This window comes from Oreochromis niloticus, linkage group LG3 (assembly GCF_001858045.2).
Source record: "Oreochromis niloticus isolate F11D_XX linkage group LG3, O_niloticus_UMD_NMBU, whole genome shotgun sequence".
NCBI classification, from domain to species: Eukaryota; Metazoa; Chordata; class Actinopteri; order Cichliformes; family Cichlidae; genus Oreochromis; species Oreochromis niloticus.
In genome coordinates, this window is record NC_031967.2 from 87548118 (window position 1) to 87564236 (window position 16119).

The 16119-nt window shown below is 41.8% G+C and overlaps 1 protein-coding gene across 1 annotated transcript; it reads right to left on the reverse strand.

The window, feature by feature from the left end:
* Positions 1-4895: 4895 nt before the first annotated feature.
* LOC109201628 (uncharacterized) lies at positions 4896-14124 on the reverse strand. Its single transcript, XM_025905291.1, has 7 exons — positions 14023-14124; positions 13737-13887; positions 6191-6469; positions 5880-6116; positions 5553-5678; positions 5156-5224; positions 4896-4996 (listed from the first exon to the last, which is right to left on the reverse strand). Exons 1-7 carry the CDS (start codon positions 14122-14124, stop codon positions 4911-4913), a joined length of 1050 nt encoding a protein of 349 aa, XP_025761076.1. The 3' UTR covers positions 4896-4910.
* Between the last annotated feature and the right edge of the window lie 1995 nt (positions 14125-16119).

Sequence of the window (16119 nt, forward strand, 5' to 3'; positions counted from 1 at the left end):
TGAGATGGTTGTCTTGACACCAGTGGGTCAGGGCGCTGACCTCCTCCCTGTAGGCTGTCTCATCACCGTTGGTGATAAGACCCACCACTGTAGTGTCGTCCGCAAACTTCACAATGATGTTGGAGTTGTTAGTGGCCGTGCAGTCGTTTTATTATTATAGATTATAGATTATAGATTATAGATAAACTGGAGATGTGAGCCTACACCAGGATAAAGCAATACATAGCATGTTGGATGACAACACTGGAAGTTCTCAGGAAGTAAAAAAGGGAAAGGGGTTCAGACTCCAACTGACGGAGGAGCTCCGAGGACAACGTCTTTCCTTCGGTCACATTGGCAGAGGAACTCCTCAGATGAAAACTGGCACAGGGGAAACAACCCAGAGCTTCATCCGCAGCTCCGCCAGTTGCAACAGAGGAAGATTTTGTTGTCTGTCTTTGGCTTCACCAAAACTTCCATGGCGATATCCCACATGCCAAAGCAATGGAGGAATGTGCTTCTTTTGACAGCAACACACAAGGAACCAGCAGTCAGTGATGGGGAATAAAGGACGCGTGAAAGCAAGAAGCAATCCTGGACTGCAATAGGCACAAATACAGCTTGGATAACTTAGAGGGTGTTGGCACCTCGAGTTGTAGAAGGAAAACTAACTGATGGCTGCTGGCTCTTTTCTCCAATTTCCTGGATGTCTTGGGATACGATGCCTTTGTCCCACCGGAAACAACTTCACTGAAGTGGGGGAGTCCTCTACACCCTACAAATGAAAAGTGATCCTGGAAGAGCTGGGGCACATGCTGGTGACCTCAACAACTGCACGACACCCTTGTCCCTGATTCTCAGCCACTTCTGCCATTGATCTCAAGATACAGTAGTCTGAACCAGAGTGTGACCCACACCCCACCAACAAAATGAGAAGAAGGTGCAAAAGGCGCACCTCCAGGATTGGAACAGCAGCCCCTTGCACCAGGTGTAGAAAGTGTGCCTACAAAAACCACTCTACCGTGGTTAGCACATCTTGCTGCTAATGAGGATGCACACAGAAGCACTGTCAATAGAAAATTGTCAGTATAATCTTTTAATAATATAAGTTTGCATATGATAGAATACTGCATGATGACTTCTTTATAACTCAGACTGTTTTCGTTCACTGTGACCCGTTATCATGCAGAGAAGGAGCAGTACCTGCTAGATAAGAGCTTAATAAGCAGTTTCACTTTGTACCAGGTAGAGGAGCCTCTCCTGGCACACACACACACACATATCCGCACATGCTCACGCATCAACATTCCACTGAACAAACGTATTCACTGTTGTATTACTCTTCTTGTATATAAATAAAGACCAGGGCAGTGGCAGAGCGCGAGTCTCGGAGCCCTCACTCCAGGTGCGAGTGCTCTGTGGCTGCCCTTGCATGCAAGAAAAACTTTGTGTTTCTCCTCTCTGATTCTCAGCTGAAGAAGTGTCTTAGAGTACATCTCTTGACAAGCACACACACTGGAATATAAATTTTGATCATTTTATTGGTCATTTCAGTGGTTATTTGGTCATAAAATTGCCTTTCTGGCCACTAACACACCATGTGTGATTTTCTTTTTGGTCATTCATTAAGTAAAAGTAAATCATTGTTACGGTTACTGACCTGCAATGATGATAAAAAAAAAAATAGGTGTCATCATTCATATGCTAAAAAATGTGAACTTTATTGCTATTTTCCCCTAAAAGCGTAGTAATAATACATAATCTGAATTTGAATTATATTTTGGTTTTCATGACTAGAAGGAGTGCTAATTTAAAAAATCAAGTCAATGGAAGTAGAAAAATGTTTTAATATATATTAATTTTATAGTATTTTGTAAACATAAACAGGGGGTGGCCATTTTTGGCCACGAACAAGCTGAGAGGGAGTTTTTTTGTTTTTCTGTCACTGCACAAAAAAACAAAGATGCATAAAACTCATTGATACTTTTAATTATTGCTATGCATCTAACCTCCATCATGGTTAGAAAATAAATCAGTTTGCATGTCGTCATCTGCAGCTTAAACACTAACAGGCTCCGCAGCTCAGAAGGCATGCTCAGTGGTGACATCATCATACTCTCTGTCCAATCCCTGACCTCCTCCATCACGCTGGGTCATCTCCATGGAGACGGCTGGTTTGTTCTTCCTGCTCCAGCAGATGGACAGCAGACCGGTGGAGACGGACAGAAGACCACTAGATGGCAGAAGAGTCTGAGCTCAGAGGGAGGAGGAGCTGGAGGACGAGGAAGCAGAGAGGAGGAGTCAGGAGTATAAAATCTTCTGCTTCTAAACATGCTTTTGTTTCAGTGCACACACAGCTGGACACAATTTGTCACACACTTTGAATTGTGTGTCATTGTTGCTGCAGAGTACTGTAGTTTGTGTTTAACAGACACTGTAATCACACATGAATTATTTCATGCTTACACAGTAATAACCTACTATCTATGTGCAGCTCTGACCTTTGACCCTAAGTTTCCAAGTCAGATGATCCAAACTTGTGGATGTGGGGGTTCCACTGTTACTGTGGACCATCAGAGTTTTAGATCAGAGAAAAAAGAAACTCCCATCATGGATCAGGTCTCAGCAGGAGAGGAACCTGAGTGCAGTAGATACTACTGTGACTGGTGCAGATATCAGTGTGTATTGATCAGCTGAAGAGAGCACAGTGGTGCAGTGGTCAGCACTGTCCCCTCACAGCAAGGAGGTTGATTTTAGCCCCAGCTGGGTGATTTCTGTCTGGTATGTTCTAGAGATGGACCGATCCGATATTACGTATCAGTGTCGGTCTGATACTGACCTAAATTACTGGATCGGATATCGGAGAGAAATAAAAAATGTGATCCGATCCATGAAATGTCACGAAAGCACCTCAGAAAACTCACGACATGGCGTAACTCAGCTCATAACCTTAGCACGGAGCAGTATGCATCACGTGATAGAGCGGCTGTGAGTATTTGGAGCCTCGCTACCAAACCAGCATTTCATCTCCGAGAAAGTTATCCCAGAGAGAAGTAAAGCAAGTGTGTAAGTTCATCTCTGAATGTTTGTAAAGCGTTCCCATGTTAAGCTTAACAACCGATATATGGAGCGACTGCCTCTCTCTCTCTCTCTCTCTCCTGCTTCAATAATGAAACTGATCAATGATCAGCTGATCGGCTTTTCTGTCGCGACTCCGTCTCTCGTTTGTTTATCGCCCACTTTGCACCCAAAAAGCGCTATAGAAATGCAATCCATTATTATTATTATTATTATTATTATTATTATTATTATTATTATTATTATTATTATTAATCTGATGTAAAATGTATAGAAGTCCATTACTGTATATAGTAACTGTCAAGTCTAATATACCCTAGTAAGCTATAGTACTTTTGGGAAGATTAAATCTGTGCAGTCTGCAATTCTGTTGAAGAAAGATGTTGAATCTATTTAATTATTGTAGAAAAATAACTGATTTCTGTGAATTTATTTTTTTTGTTACACGTGCATTAAATTAAAGTTGATTATGTCGATTAAGCATCATGAGGCAGACGCTGCTGGGAGTTACAACCCTGTTAGTTAGGTTGTTTAATATTTCTGCTAATGCTCTTTAAAATACCAGAATAGGAAGGGTGGTGCAGGTTTTAGTGTTGCTGAACTATGAAACATTTTGGGTGCTGTATATTTATTGAATACAGGTGTAGCAGAATAGCTTTACTGTTTTTTTTTTTTTTTAATTTGACTATGAACTTATACACAATGCAGCAAGATATTTAAAAAACACACTATATCGGATTCATATCGGTATCTGCAGATATCCAAATGTATGATATCGGTATCGGACGTAAAGTGGTATCGTGCCATCTCTAGTATGTTCTCTCTGTGGGTTCTCCAGTTTCCTCCCACAGTCTGAAGACGTGACCACAGGTTGGTTGATTTTAAATTAGCTGTGGGTGTGAAGCAGATATGAGTGGGACCTGTAGTCCAAACACTTTGAGTGGTCAGTAAGACTAGAAAATCTCTGTGGGAATATTACACTGCGTGAACTCAAACAGGCTTTAAGACACTAACAGGTGGACTGTTTTAACTGGTACAGCCTTTCTGGTCTTTACAGTAGTGGTTCAGCATCCCACGGGATACTACTCGACCAATCAGCTCTGTGCATTCCAGGTGGTAAACACTGTGCAGTGCTGACAGCTGACAAGACGGGAGAAAGAAAAAGAAAGCAACACATGTAGAATAAAGACAGGGAGATACAGATAATTGTGCTGGAGAAATTTGAGAAAAAGAGAAAAGAGCAAAACGGACAGAGAGAGAAAAACAGGAGCAAAAAAGAAAAGTGGACACTGAAAATAAAGCATTTAATGGGTAAATGCTGGACGTCTGAGAGAGACACAGACTTGACAAGACACAGAGGAGGCAGGATAACCTACAATGAATTAAATATGAACTATAAACAAGAACCTGAATAATTGAAAAAGCCTGAGGGTGAAACACACTAAACAAGCAGCGAAAGAAACAGGATGTCAGGAACAAAGGAATAAACACTGATGAGAAACCAGAAAACTAAAGACTAATGAAAACTACTACTAATAATAAAAATAACCAAAAACTGATACTAATAAGTAAGAACAGCATTACAATCAGAACAAAGCACTGGGCCAAAACCCAGGATCATGACACTGAGTCCCTTTAAACGGTGTTGAGACTCCTGATTAAGGAGCAGAGTGTGGTAACAATATTTGTAAGTGCAGCAGTAATGAAGGAGGACTCTGTCTGTGGCTCTTCCTCCAGAGGACTTTTCTCCCTCCTCCTTCATTTATTAGTGTTTGTTCTTCATCCTCTACTCACCTGCAGGAACAGCCAGAGCAGACAGCAGCAGCACGCACACACCTGCAACAGGACAGAGGTCACCAAAGGTCAGAGGTCATGATGAGGACAGACAGGTGTAGGAACATCAGCTCACCTGCAGCAGTCAGCAGAAACAGGCCTGAAACTGAAGAACACACTGATCAGAGATCAAATGGTCACATGACCAAAGAGAAGCATTCAGACTGCAGTGATTGGTTACTGTTCCCACACATCAATAACCCACAGCGCCCTCCAGTGGTGGAAACACAGATAATACATGTGGAGAAACATGAAGGAGACTCACAGCAGAGGCAGACGCTCCGTCTCAGACAGCCGTCACCTCCACAGCTCCACAGGTCTGCTCCCCGACCTCCTACATCACACAGAGAAACATCAGCACAGGAGGAGTAATGGTGCACATCAAACTCATGTGATGGTTGGTGCTGACAGCGTGATGGTGTTTGTCAGACAGTAGGAAGTGCTGTGAACTTGGTGTTCCTGCAGACACATGAGTGGAAGGAAACCTGGGACCAGCTGAATGTGTGATGTGTAAACACAACTCCTCTGTTTTCAAACGCACAAACATTATTGTTCCAACTCATCCTGCAGCAGGTTTTAAAGGAGTTGATGGGAGCGCGGCTGCTCTCGTCAGCTTTAAGCGATAAAGGAACAAGACTTTTACTTCTGTGCAGGTTTATCACCTTTGAGTTTACTGCAGAGGAACAGAACTCCACCCAGAACCAGAACCAGGAGAAGCCCAGAGACCAGACCTGCTACAACTGGGACCAGGAGAGAGGGAGGAGGAGGAGGAGGAGGACAGGTGGATGCTGGGAGAGGAGGAGAGGGAGGACACGTAAGAGCAGTTTTTAAAGGAGGAGCTTGGAGGAGGAGGACAGTGAGGAGGAGGAGGAGGATGGATGATTTTGGGAGGATCTCTAGGAGAGATGATGAAGATGGTTCAGTCAGTTTATTATCAGGTCACAATGTTACATCAGCTTTTAAACAGGAAGTGATGTCAGTGTTCTGACCTCTGACCCTCAGAGAGCTCTGAGGAGACTTTCCACTCTCATCAGTAGAACATGAGTAGAGACCTTCATCAGCCTGCGTGATGTTAGTGATGATGAGCTTTGGTTTAAGACCAACAGAACTTCCTTTGATGAAGAAATAAGCTTTGACTGTGGCACCATTCCTCTGTCTGCAGCGCAGAATGACATCACTTCCTGTCCTCACAGGAAGTGCAGGGATCTCCAGGATGACACCTTCATCAGACCATCAGAGACAAACAGAGTTAATGAGAGCAGAGTCACACAGAGACAGAGACACAGCTGGAACATCTCACCTTTAGTGTCTGATTGGACACTGAAGGAGACTCTGTCACTCTGCTGTCCAGAGGAGTCCTCACACCAGAAGGTTTCACTGGGAGCAGAAAGATCCACAACACAGTAGGAACCAAGAAGCCTCCCAAAGCCTGGAGCTGCTCCACAGTCCTCAGTGAGTCCTCCTCTGGTCCTCTTCACTGTCCATCCATCAGCTGTCTGTCCATCATCATCACAACTCAGATACACTGAAGAAGATCCACTGAAGACCTGCTGAAGGTTTGGACCGACAGACAGAGACACTGGAGGACACACACACACACACACGCACACACACACACACGCACACACACACGCACACACACACACACGCACACACACACGCACAGACACACACACACACACACACACACACACACACACACACAGAGTAAGTGTATTTGTGTTCTTGTTGGAGTCTCACTGATTGTTTTCACTTCATCAACTCACCTGCAGAAACAGTCGGTGCAGACAGCAGCAGCACACACACACCTGCAACAGGAGGTCAGAGGTCACTAAAGGTCAGAGGTCACAAACAGGCAGACCACAGTCTGGACCCAGACCCTGTCAGATCCAAACCAACAACCAAATCAGATTTTCCAGCCTGCAGTCAGCTGATGTGACTAACGTGGACCTGAAGCTTGTAAGAGGTGACCTTAGTAGTAATATACCTATAGCTTTTTTGCCCCCCCCCCCCCCCACCCCCACCCCACACCCCCCACACCCCCCCACACCCCACCCCCCACCCGCATCCCCTCCGCGTCCATGTGCGCGCGAACGGACTTTGCGCGTGAACGGACTTGTGAGTTCAGAGGTCATATGAGTTTACATGTGTTTAATAGCGTTTTATTTAATGAAACCATTATGTGTTTTAATTAAACTCTTTTTTAAAGGATTGTATAGGTCTCGGAGTTCTGTTATTTAGACATAGATGATTTAATTTAACTAGTTTAGGGGTATTTTTCTTTAGGGCTCTGAAACACACAGAGGCTAATAGTTTTTAAACAGAAAGTTTTTCCACCTTCTAAAAACACATATTCACACGCAGCATTTAATTTAGCTAGTTTTAGGGGTATTTTTCTTTTTCTTTAGGGCTCTGAAACACACAGAGGCTAATAATTTTAAAGAGAAAGTTTTTTCCACCTTCTAAAAACACATATTCACACGCAGCATTTAATTTAACTAGTTTTAGGGGTATTTTTCTTTTTCTTTAGGGCTCTGAAACACACAGAGGCTAATAGTTTTTAAACAGAAAGTTTTTTCCACCTTCTAAAAACACATATTCACACACAGAGGCTATTAGTTTCAAACAGAATACCACAAACAGCAGGCATTCCTTTAGAAATAAACAGGGATTCTTAATTCTGCAACATTTAGACAGAGGGGGGGGGGGGTTACAGTTAGACCCCCTACAGTCAGCAGAAGAGGCCATCCTTATCAACAGCATCTCAATTGTACTGCCATAGTTTTCAATACAAACAGTCTCCTTTATCTTATGGCAGAGGTCCGGCTGTGCTAGGTCCATCGGAGCCACTATAGCTTTTATCATGCCATTACACCTTTATCTCTACATCTCAGAGGCCAGCTGAAACCAAGCCCCACACCTATATAAAAATGCCCTAAGCAGCCACACTAACCCTTTACATCGGTCCTTGAGAGCATAACACTTTCGTTCATCAGCACGAGCATTTTACTTTTAATTTAACTAGTTTAGGAGCATTTTGCTTTTCTTTACCGCTCTGAAACACACAGAGGCTAATAGTTTTCAAACAGTGTCACAAATAACATGTATTCCTTTAGAAATAAACTATGATACTTCTAAAAACAAACAAACACATATTCTTTCCTCATCACTAGCCAATTCACCATTTTATTTAAATATCTGAATTTTCGGAATAATGATCCAAGCGGGACACAGAGGCTGCTAGTTTAACGCACCAGAATGCAAATATAAATAAATGCATGACTATCCTGAGAGCTAGCTGCAGCGACACCTTTCTTTCAGACAGATGCCTGGATGTGCGTTGGAGCCGACTTTGCTACCCGCACACAGCGTTTCTGACCTACGGGCGCTGCTTATACAACAGAGAAAAGCAACAATACAGCGTGTTTCTCTGCTCCAAGACATCGGCGGGCCTTTCACACGGTAAGCATGTCTGTTATACCCAGCGCATAAATGTCTGTATGTCAGTGCTGATTATTCAAACCCTGTTTAAAATGTGACACATATGTTGTCCGAAAACAAATCCTCTAAATTTGCAAAGTTACTGATTTAAAAATATATTTTCGAATTTTTAGTTGCATGACAAACATACGATAGACTCTTGAGCGTATTTATTTATATAGCTACATTCACAACGGTACAACCATGCTAAATAAAAGATGCCCAAGCACCAAAGCACTCTAATGCAAGCCTCTAAACTACATGTTGATAAGTGCATGAAGTTAACCTCTACAGCTGAAAACAGTTTGTATCCGCACTCTGAGGGTCTACTGAATTGTTTTTAATATTGCGCTTTTTCACGAACTGCAGATGATGAATTCCTCTTTATTGGACATAGTGTCCTTAAGCTATTGTTGCTCATACTTACAGAGTTCCCTAGCTACTTCTTTACTATGTCAGTAAACTTTTCGAAAAGGAAGGTGTTGTAGATTTAAAGAAACATCCTAATTGAAGCAAAGGCAAAAAATTGGAACGAATTTTATGTGACTGTTCATATTAAAGCCAACAACAAGTGAAAATCCAAAACCGACTCCAATGCTTTGTATTAATGATCTCCCCCTCTCTCTCTCTCTCTCTGTGTGTGTGTGTGTGTGTGTGTGTGTGAGTGTGTGTGTGTGTGCCCTCACAGAAGGAAGGTCACAGCAGGAGCTTTTTCAAACGCGTTTCCAATCATCTTTACAAGAAGTGTAGCTCATACAATGGTATTATTGTATTATTTGCGATACTTTATAAATATGAAACTCTAAAGATTTTGAGCTCATGCAAATTGTGAAACAAGAATCTAAATATTTTGTGTCACAGTGATTTCTATAAAACATGTTGTTTATGGGGATAATGTAACAAATCTTTTGTGGCCCTATTAATGATCACTGGTAATTGAAGAGGAAGCTGAACCCCGGCTCTGGACATTTTCATGACAAGTGACAGCGCAGACATCTGCTAATGAGAGAACATGTTTTATCATCATAAACACTGTGATATGAAGCATCGTTAAAGTGTCACTTCAGTAATGTTTTTAATAGATGACTTTAAAACACTAAACTCTAATTTCTGTGGTTTATTTTAAGCTTACAACATGTGGTAAGACGATGAGTTTTACTTCACACTGTCCATGTTATGTGTATCTATTTATCATGTATGCTACTTTGCTCTGTGGACTGTAAAATGTTTCATTGTGTTCATGAAATAAACCAGACTTTCACCGTCTGAATCTTTTACTGTTTTTCTGCTTTTGTACACTCCAAGTTTGACAAACCTACAGACATCCAGAGTTAACTCACTAACAATGTGGAGCAGTCTCAGTGTATTTAGCAGCTTTTCCCCTAAACACAACCAACTGAGAGAAACGCTTGTAGGCCTCACTTTGGTCATTTTGAACGTTGAAGGAGATTTGTTCCATAGACACCTTATACTAGTGTTTCCTGCACTTAATCCATCACTACTATGTTCTATTTAAATTCAGATTCCTTTTATAGTTTGCGGTTTCTTTACTAACACATTTGTAGATAAGTTTATTGCTGAACCACACAGCTAGCAGTCTCACTCACTCTCTAGGTTTTGAAGTTTTGTGTGTGTGTGTGTGTAATGGTTTAGTCTATCGAACCTTACCATTTTTCTCCAGTATCACAACAGTATGACTCCCAAAGTACGGATCAGTAAACAACCAATGATTCTAAAGCCAGACAGAAAGATACAGTTGGAAGATGCATGATTGCGTTTTTATGACGCATAGTAAAACACCCCCTCTTCTTCTTCTCTGTGTTGTTGTTGTTGTTCTTGTGTGTGTGTGTGTGTGTGTGTGTGTGTGTGTGTGTGTGTGCCTTAGAAGTCAAATAATACATTAGCCACACTTAAAAAAACAAAAAACATCTGAATTTCATTTAGAACTGAGATTCTAATTGTAAGCAGAATCTTATCTCAGCCACAAACATGTTTCCCCACTTTCACAATGCTGAGGTGTCAATCCACAACCCCAACAAATGGTTTGTTACACGCGGGTGTGAAGGGCAAGCTTTACTTACACAGCCTTACACACAGTAGATTTATAAAGTTTTTGGGGACAATGGTTTAGCCATAGATGTAACTACTACTTTTGATAAAAACCACTCCACCTGTTTATTTCTTAAGAAATTAAGCTCTTATTTATACATGTCTACACAATAATAGACACCGTGTGCTCTGTGACATTATAGTCTTCTACTTCAGCGTTCATTGGTTTGCATTTTAAACTCCCACCTTTCAGGTTGTTATGAACGACTTATATTTCTAACATTTTGTGATATAAAAGTGAACCATGTGGGTTTTTTTTTAATTTTCTGTGTGATGGAATGACTTAAGACACGAGTTATTTAAACAATTCTAAATGAAGTGTGATGGCATAGTACTTATGCGGGTCAAATATGTTAAGGATAATGTTTATCAACGTAAAATTGCAAAGAACCTTTGAATAGATTATAACATTTTGTAAACAGTTACCTCAGAACCTGTACTGTCAGCCCTATGTATGTAAGGTGAAACTTTCCACAGTACTTACACTTAAGTAACTAAACACATAAAGTCACCCTTTACCAATAATCCACAGCTCCTTGAAAAAAGTAGCACAAACAGACAACTGACTCGCAATGATGAGTAGAGCTACCCGAGGCCGAGACTCAAGCAGAAGAAAATTAAAAGTTTTGGTTTTTGCGGCTCGAAAAATTAAAGAAAGTATGTTTAATAATTCAACAAGACCAGCACCTTCAACACGGTACATTCAAATTTTGAATCAGACTAACATCGATGTTGTTCATAGTTTTATCCGTTCAAAAAAAGCCATTTTACGGCTTTAATGTTTCCAGCTGATAAGGAGAATGAGTGCATTTCATCAAATGCGCGTCCAAAGGCTTTAAACATCGCTTTGTCTGTAAAGACAGTATCAAACTACAGAGCATGTTACTAAATTCAACATTTTCAGATGAAAATTTGGCTGCTTTTTTCACTGTAACACTCCCCTCATTGCCATTTTTAGGATATTCTCGGTGATCCATTTTTATCATATTTATGCTTTTGGACTGAGGGCATCTAATACGTACGTCGTCACAGTGTATTGTACTACCAACTGTGAGGGCTCTGCTTTTGCTTTGAGCAGACTGTTTTTTATTTTGTCTCCTGAGTGTGTGTTTTTCAAACGAGATCCTCCTCTTCAGTTTGATTTTGTTACCACAAACTTTGTGTAAAGTTCACAACAGAGGTAAAGAGATTTAAACACCCAGTTTGAGGAGGCAGGGGTTGGACCAGCTGCACAGGGCAGGTGAAGCAGAGAGTGTCAGGGGAGATGTGCAACAGAAGCAGAGGGAACATTTTACAAGATGATAAATGCCACATTTAGGTGATTAAGGATTTGTTGACAAGATTAAAAGACACGGCCGTCAGAGTTCAACAACATTACAGTTTGATTAAATAAAAGTTTTAAACTACACAAGGTTCATTTTCTCCTCTGATAGTAATCATATTAAACATGTCAAGAAAGAAAGAGTACAAAGAAAAATAGTAAATGTGTGTCTAATTCAACTCTTCCTGTGAACCTTATATGGTGAACCTTATATGGTGTGGCCAGAGGGGCCGATGGCGCGATATGGCAGCCTGCCTCTTCAGCCTGCCCCAGGCATCTGTGGCTACAACAGTAGCTTGCCTCCACCTGTGTGTGAATGTGAGAGTGAATGAATAGTGGCATTGTAAAGCAATTTGGGTGCCTTGAAAAGCGCTATATGAAATCCAATCCATTATTATTATTATTATCATTATTATATCATCCCTTAATATGTTCGGTGTTACAAACTTGAAGAATCAGAAAAAAGATCATCAGACATTAATCTAATCAGTTTTCAGCCTTCATTCATTCATATTGAAAAGTTGAAATCTTCCCTGCCAGACCAAAGTGCAGCGTTTAACACCGTTGGCCATAACATTTTATAAGCTATTATTAAATGGAGAGGCCTCTTCACACACTGAGGTTAATTATGAAGCTCCACAGGCTTCTGTGCAAAGAACAGTTCTGTTTACATTATACGTGCTTTAGAAGACATAGCGTACATTTTCACTGCTATGCATATGATACCCACTTTTATTGGTTAAACTGTCGGGATGTCTTAGACACATAATGAGCTTTAATTTTCTGCTTCTAAGTTCAGATAAAACTGAGGTTATCGTAACGGGGAGTAAAAATCTTAGAAACACTGGCTAACAAAATCCTTACTCTGGACGGCATTGCCTGAGTAGTCTGTTGTAGTCATTTGGCGCATTATAAGTAAAATTGAAACATACAATCCCATAGCACAACATCAACATTTATTTATATACAAAAATAAAAATGCTTTTTTACAGAAAAGAATTGTAACTGCATATTTTATCAACGATTACGCGGGTACATTGGGTAAGTCCTCATCATTATCCCATAGCGGTTCCGGTAATCTCTCAGGACCTTGGAAGGGTGGCCATGCCCAGTCTACCTCATCAATGTCTGGAGAGTCGCCGAAATACAAAAATCTTCCTCGTTGTCAGTGTCCATAGTCCACAGTTGTGGTGGCGAAGGGGGTGGGCTCATCTGATACTGGTGAATACGGTGCGTCTTCACTCCAATCTTCAAATGCAGGGCTCTCGGATGGCTCTTCAGAGAGTAAAGATTGCCCAGCATCCCTGATAGTACCAAGTACCAAGTATGTACCAGGTTCAGCCACTTTGATGGTTGATTGAACAGAAGGGCTGGAAGATGCCATTTTCATGGAGAATTTCAAGTCCAACAGATGAAAATTACCGCTCTTTTCCAAAGTTGCAACTGCTAGAGAGACACGTTGGCCAACTCTACGGTTTTTGAAAATTGTTGCCACTCCTACCCACAACCTTTAAGATCAACCCCCTTCCAGATCACGCCCCCTCCTGTTATTTTAAAAGAACACCGCCGTCTCAATCTTCAAACCTTTTTTAGCTCAAAAACCAGAAGTATGGCCTCTACAGCCCTGCGCCACACTGAGGAGGAAAGTTCTGCGGCCGAGGGCACAATAGTACCTGACACGCCCGGTTACTATCGCCCCTTGGAGAAGCAGCAGCAGCAAGCCGACGAGCTTGACGTTGGGCATCTTCTTTTTTCATCGATACCGTGAAACCGCGGTGTATCATCTAGTCAACCTAGTAATCAACAGGTACCTCACTGACGAATGCAACGGCTGTAAGTCCGATCACCCCCGCCAGAAACAACACGAGTGTGTGCAAGTCTTGGAGGATGACTTTTACGCTGAAAATTCTCACAGCATCAGAAAAAGACTCCTCACCCCACGTTTCATTCCATCTATTCAACGGCTTCTGATTGCTCGCAACATCAAAATGGACGACGTCAAAGTCCGCATGGTGGCGGAAACTCTCTTGCACGAACTGAAATCGGAAAGGAAAGTCTTTGACGCCATAGCCGAGGCATACACCAATCTGGTAGGGTTGGACATGGTGAAAATCAGACAGCTACGGCTGGTCGCAGAGTGTTACAAAGAAAACATTAGCAGCCTCCTTTGTAACACTCTGCGACCAGCCGTAGCTGTCTGATTTTCACCATGTCCAACCTACCAGATTGGTGTATGCCTCGGCTATGGCGTCAAAGACTTTCCTTTCCGATTTCAGTTCGTGCAAGAGAGTTTCCGCCACCATGCGGACTTTGACGTCGTCCATTTTGATGTTGCGAGCAATCAGAAGCCGTTGAATAGATGGAATGAAACGTGGGGTGAGGAGTCTTTTTCTGATGCTGTGAGAATTTTCAGCGTAAAAGTCATCCTCCAAGACTTGCACACACTCGTGTTGTTTCTGGCGGGGTGATCGGACTTACAGCCGTTGCATTCGTCAGTGAGGTACCTGTTGATTACTAGGTTGACTAGATGATACACCGCGGTTTTCACGGTATCGATGAAAAAAGAAGATGCCCAACCGTCAAGCTCGTCGGCTTGCTGCTGCTGCTTCTCCAAGGGGCGATAGTACCGGGCGTGTCAGGTACTATTGTGCCTCGGCCGCAGAACTTCCTCCTCAGTGTGGCGCAGGGCTGTAGAGGCCATACTTCTGGTTTTGAGCTAAAAAAAGGTTTGAAGGATTGAGACGGCGGTGTTCTTTTTAAAATAACAGGAGGGGGCGTGATCTGGAAGGGGGTTGATCTTAAAGGTTGTGGGTAGGAGTGGCAACAATTTTCAAAAACCGTAGAGTTGGCCAACGTGTCTCTCTAGCAGTTGCAACTTTGGAAAAGAGCGGTAATTTTCATCTGTTGGACTTGAAATTCTCCATGAAAATGGCATCTTCCAGCCCTTCTGTTCAATCAACCATCAAAGTGGCTGAACCTGGTACATACTTGGTACTTGGTACTATCAGGGATGCTGGGCAATCTTTACTCTCTGAAGAGCCATCCGAGAGCCCTGCATTTGAAGATTGGAGTGAAGACGCACCGTATTCACCAGTATCAGAGTGGAGCCCACCCCCTTCGCCACCACAACTGTGGACTATGGACACTGACAACGAGGAAGATTTTTTGTATTTCGGCGACTCTCCAGACATTGATGAGGTAGACTGGGCATGGCCACCCTTCCAAGGTCCTGAGAGATTACCGGAACCGCTATGGGATAATGATGAGGACTTACCCAATGTACCCGCGTAATCGTTGATAAAATATGCAGTTACAATTCTTTTCTGTAAAAAAGCATTTTTATTTTTGTATATAAATAAATGTTGATGTTGTGCTATGGGATTGTATGTTTCAATTTTACTTATAATGCGCCAAAATCACTACAACAGACTACTCAAGGCAACGCCGTCCAGAGTAAGGATTTTGTTAGCCAGTGTTTCTAAGATTTTTACGCCCCGTTACGATAACCTCAGTTTTATCTGAACTTAGAAGCAGAAAATTAAAGCTCATTATGTGTCTAAGACATCCCGACAGTTTAACCAATAAAAGTGGGTATCATATGCATAGCAGTGAAAATGTACGCTATGTCTTCTAAAGCACGTATAATGTAAACAGAACTGTTCTTTGCACAGAAGCCTGTGGAGCTTCATAATTAACCTCAGTGTGTGAAGAGGCCTCTCCATTTAATAATAGCTGTAATAAAATGTTATGGTCAACGGTGTTAAACGCTGCACTTTGGTCTAGCAGGGAAGATTTCCAACTTTTCAATATGAATGAATGAAGGCTGAAAACTGATTAGATTAATGTCTGATGATCTTTTTTCTGATTCTTCAAGTTTGTAACACCGAACATATTAAGGGATGACATAATAATGATAATAATAATAATAATGGATTGGATTTCATATAGCGCTTTTCAAGGCACCCAAATTGCTTTACAATGCCACTATTCATTCACTCTCACATTCACACACAGGTGGAGGCAAGCTACTGTTGTAGCCACAGCTGCCCTGGGGCAGGCTGATAGAGGCGAGGCTGCCATATCGCGCCATCGGCCCCTCTGGCCATCACCATATAAGGTTCACCATATAAGGTTCACAGGAAGAGTTGAATTAGACACACATTTACTATTTTTCTTTGTACTCTTTCTTTCTTGACATGTTTAATATGATTACTATCAGAGGAGAAAATGAACCTTGTGTAGTTTAAAACTTTTTATTTAATCAAACTGTAATGTTGTTGAACTCTGACGGCCGTGTCTTTTAATCTTGTCAACAAATC

Bases quoted from the DNA above. Each gene is read 5' to 3' on its own strand.
- LOC109201628 (XM_025905291.1), bottom strand. From the start codon at position 14,124: ATGGACGACGTCAAAGTCCGCATGGTGGCGGAAACTCTCTTGCACGAA. The intron at 13,888-14,022 runs GTAGGTTGGACA...CAACCCTACCAG, and splicing joins CCGAGGCATACACCAATCTG to ATTGGTGTATGCCTCGGCTA. The intron at 4,997-5,155 runs GTGAGTCTCCTT...TGTGTTCTTCAG, and splicing joins ACGGAGCGTCTGCCTCTGCT to TTTCAGGCCTGTTTCTGCTG.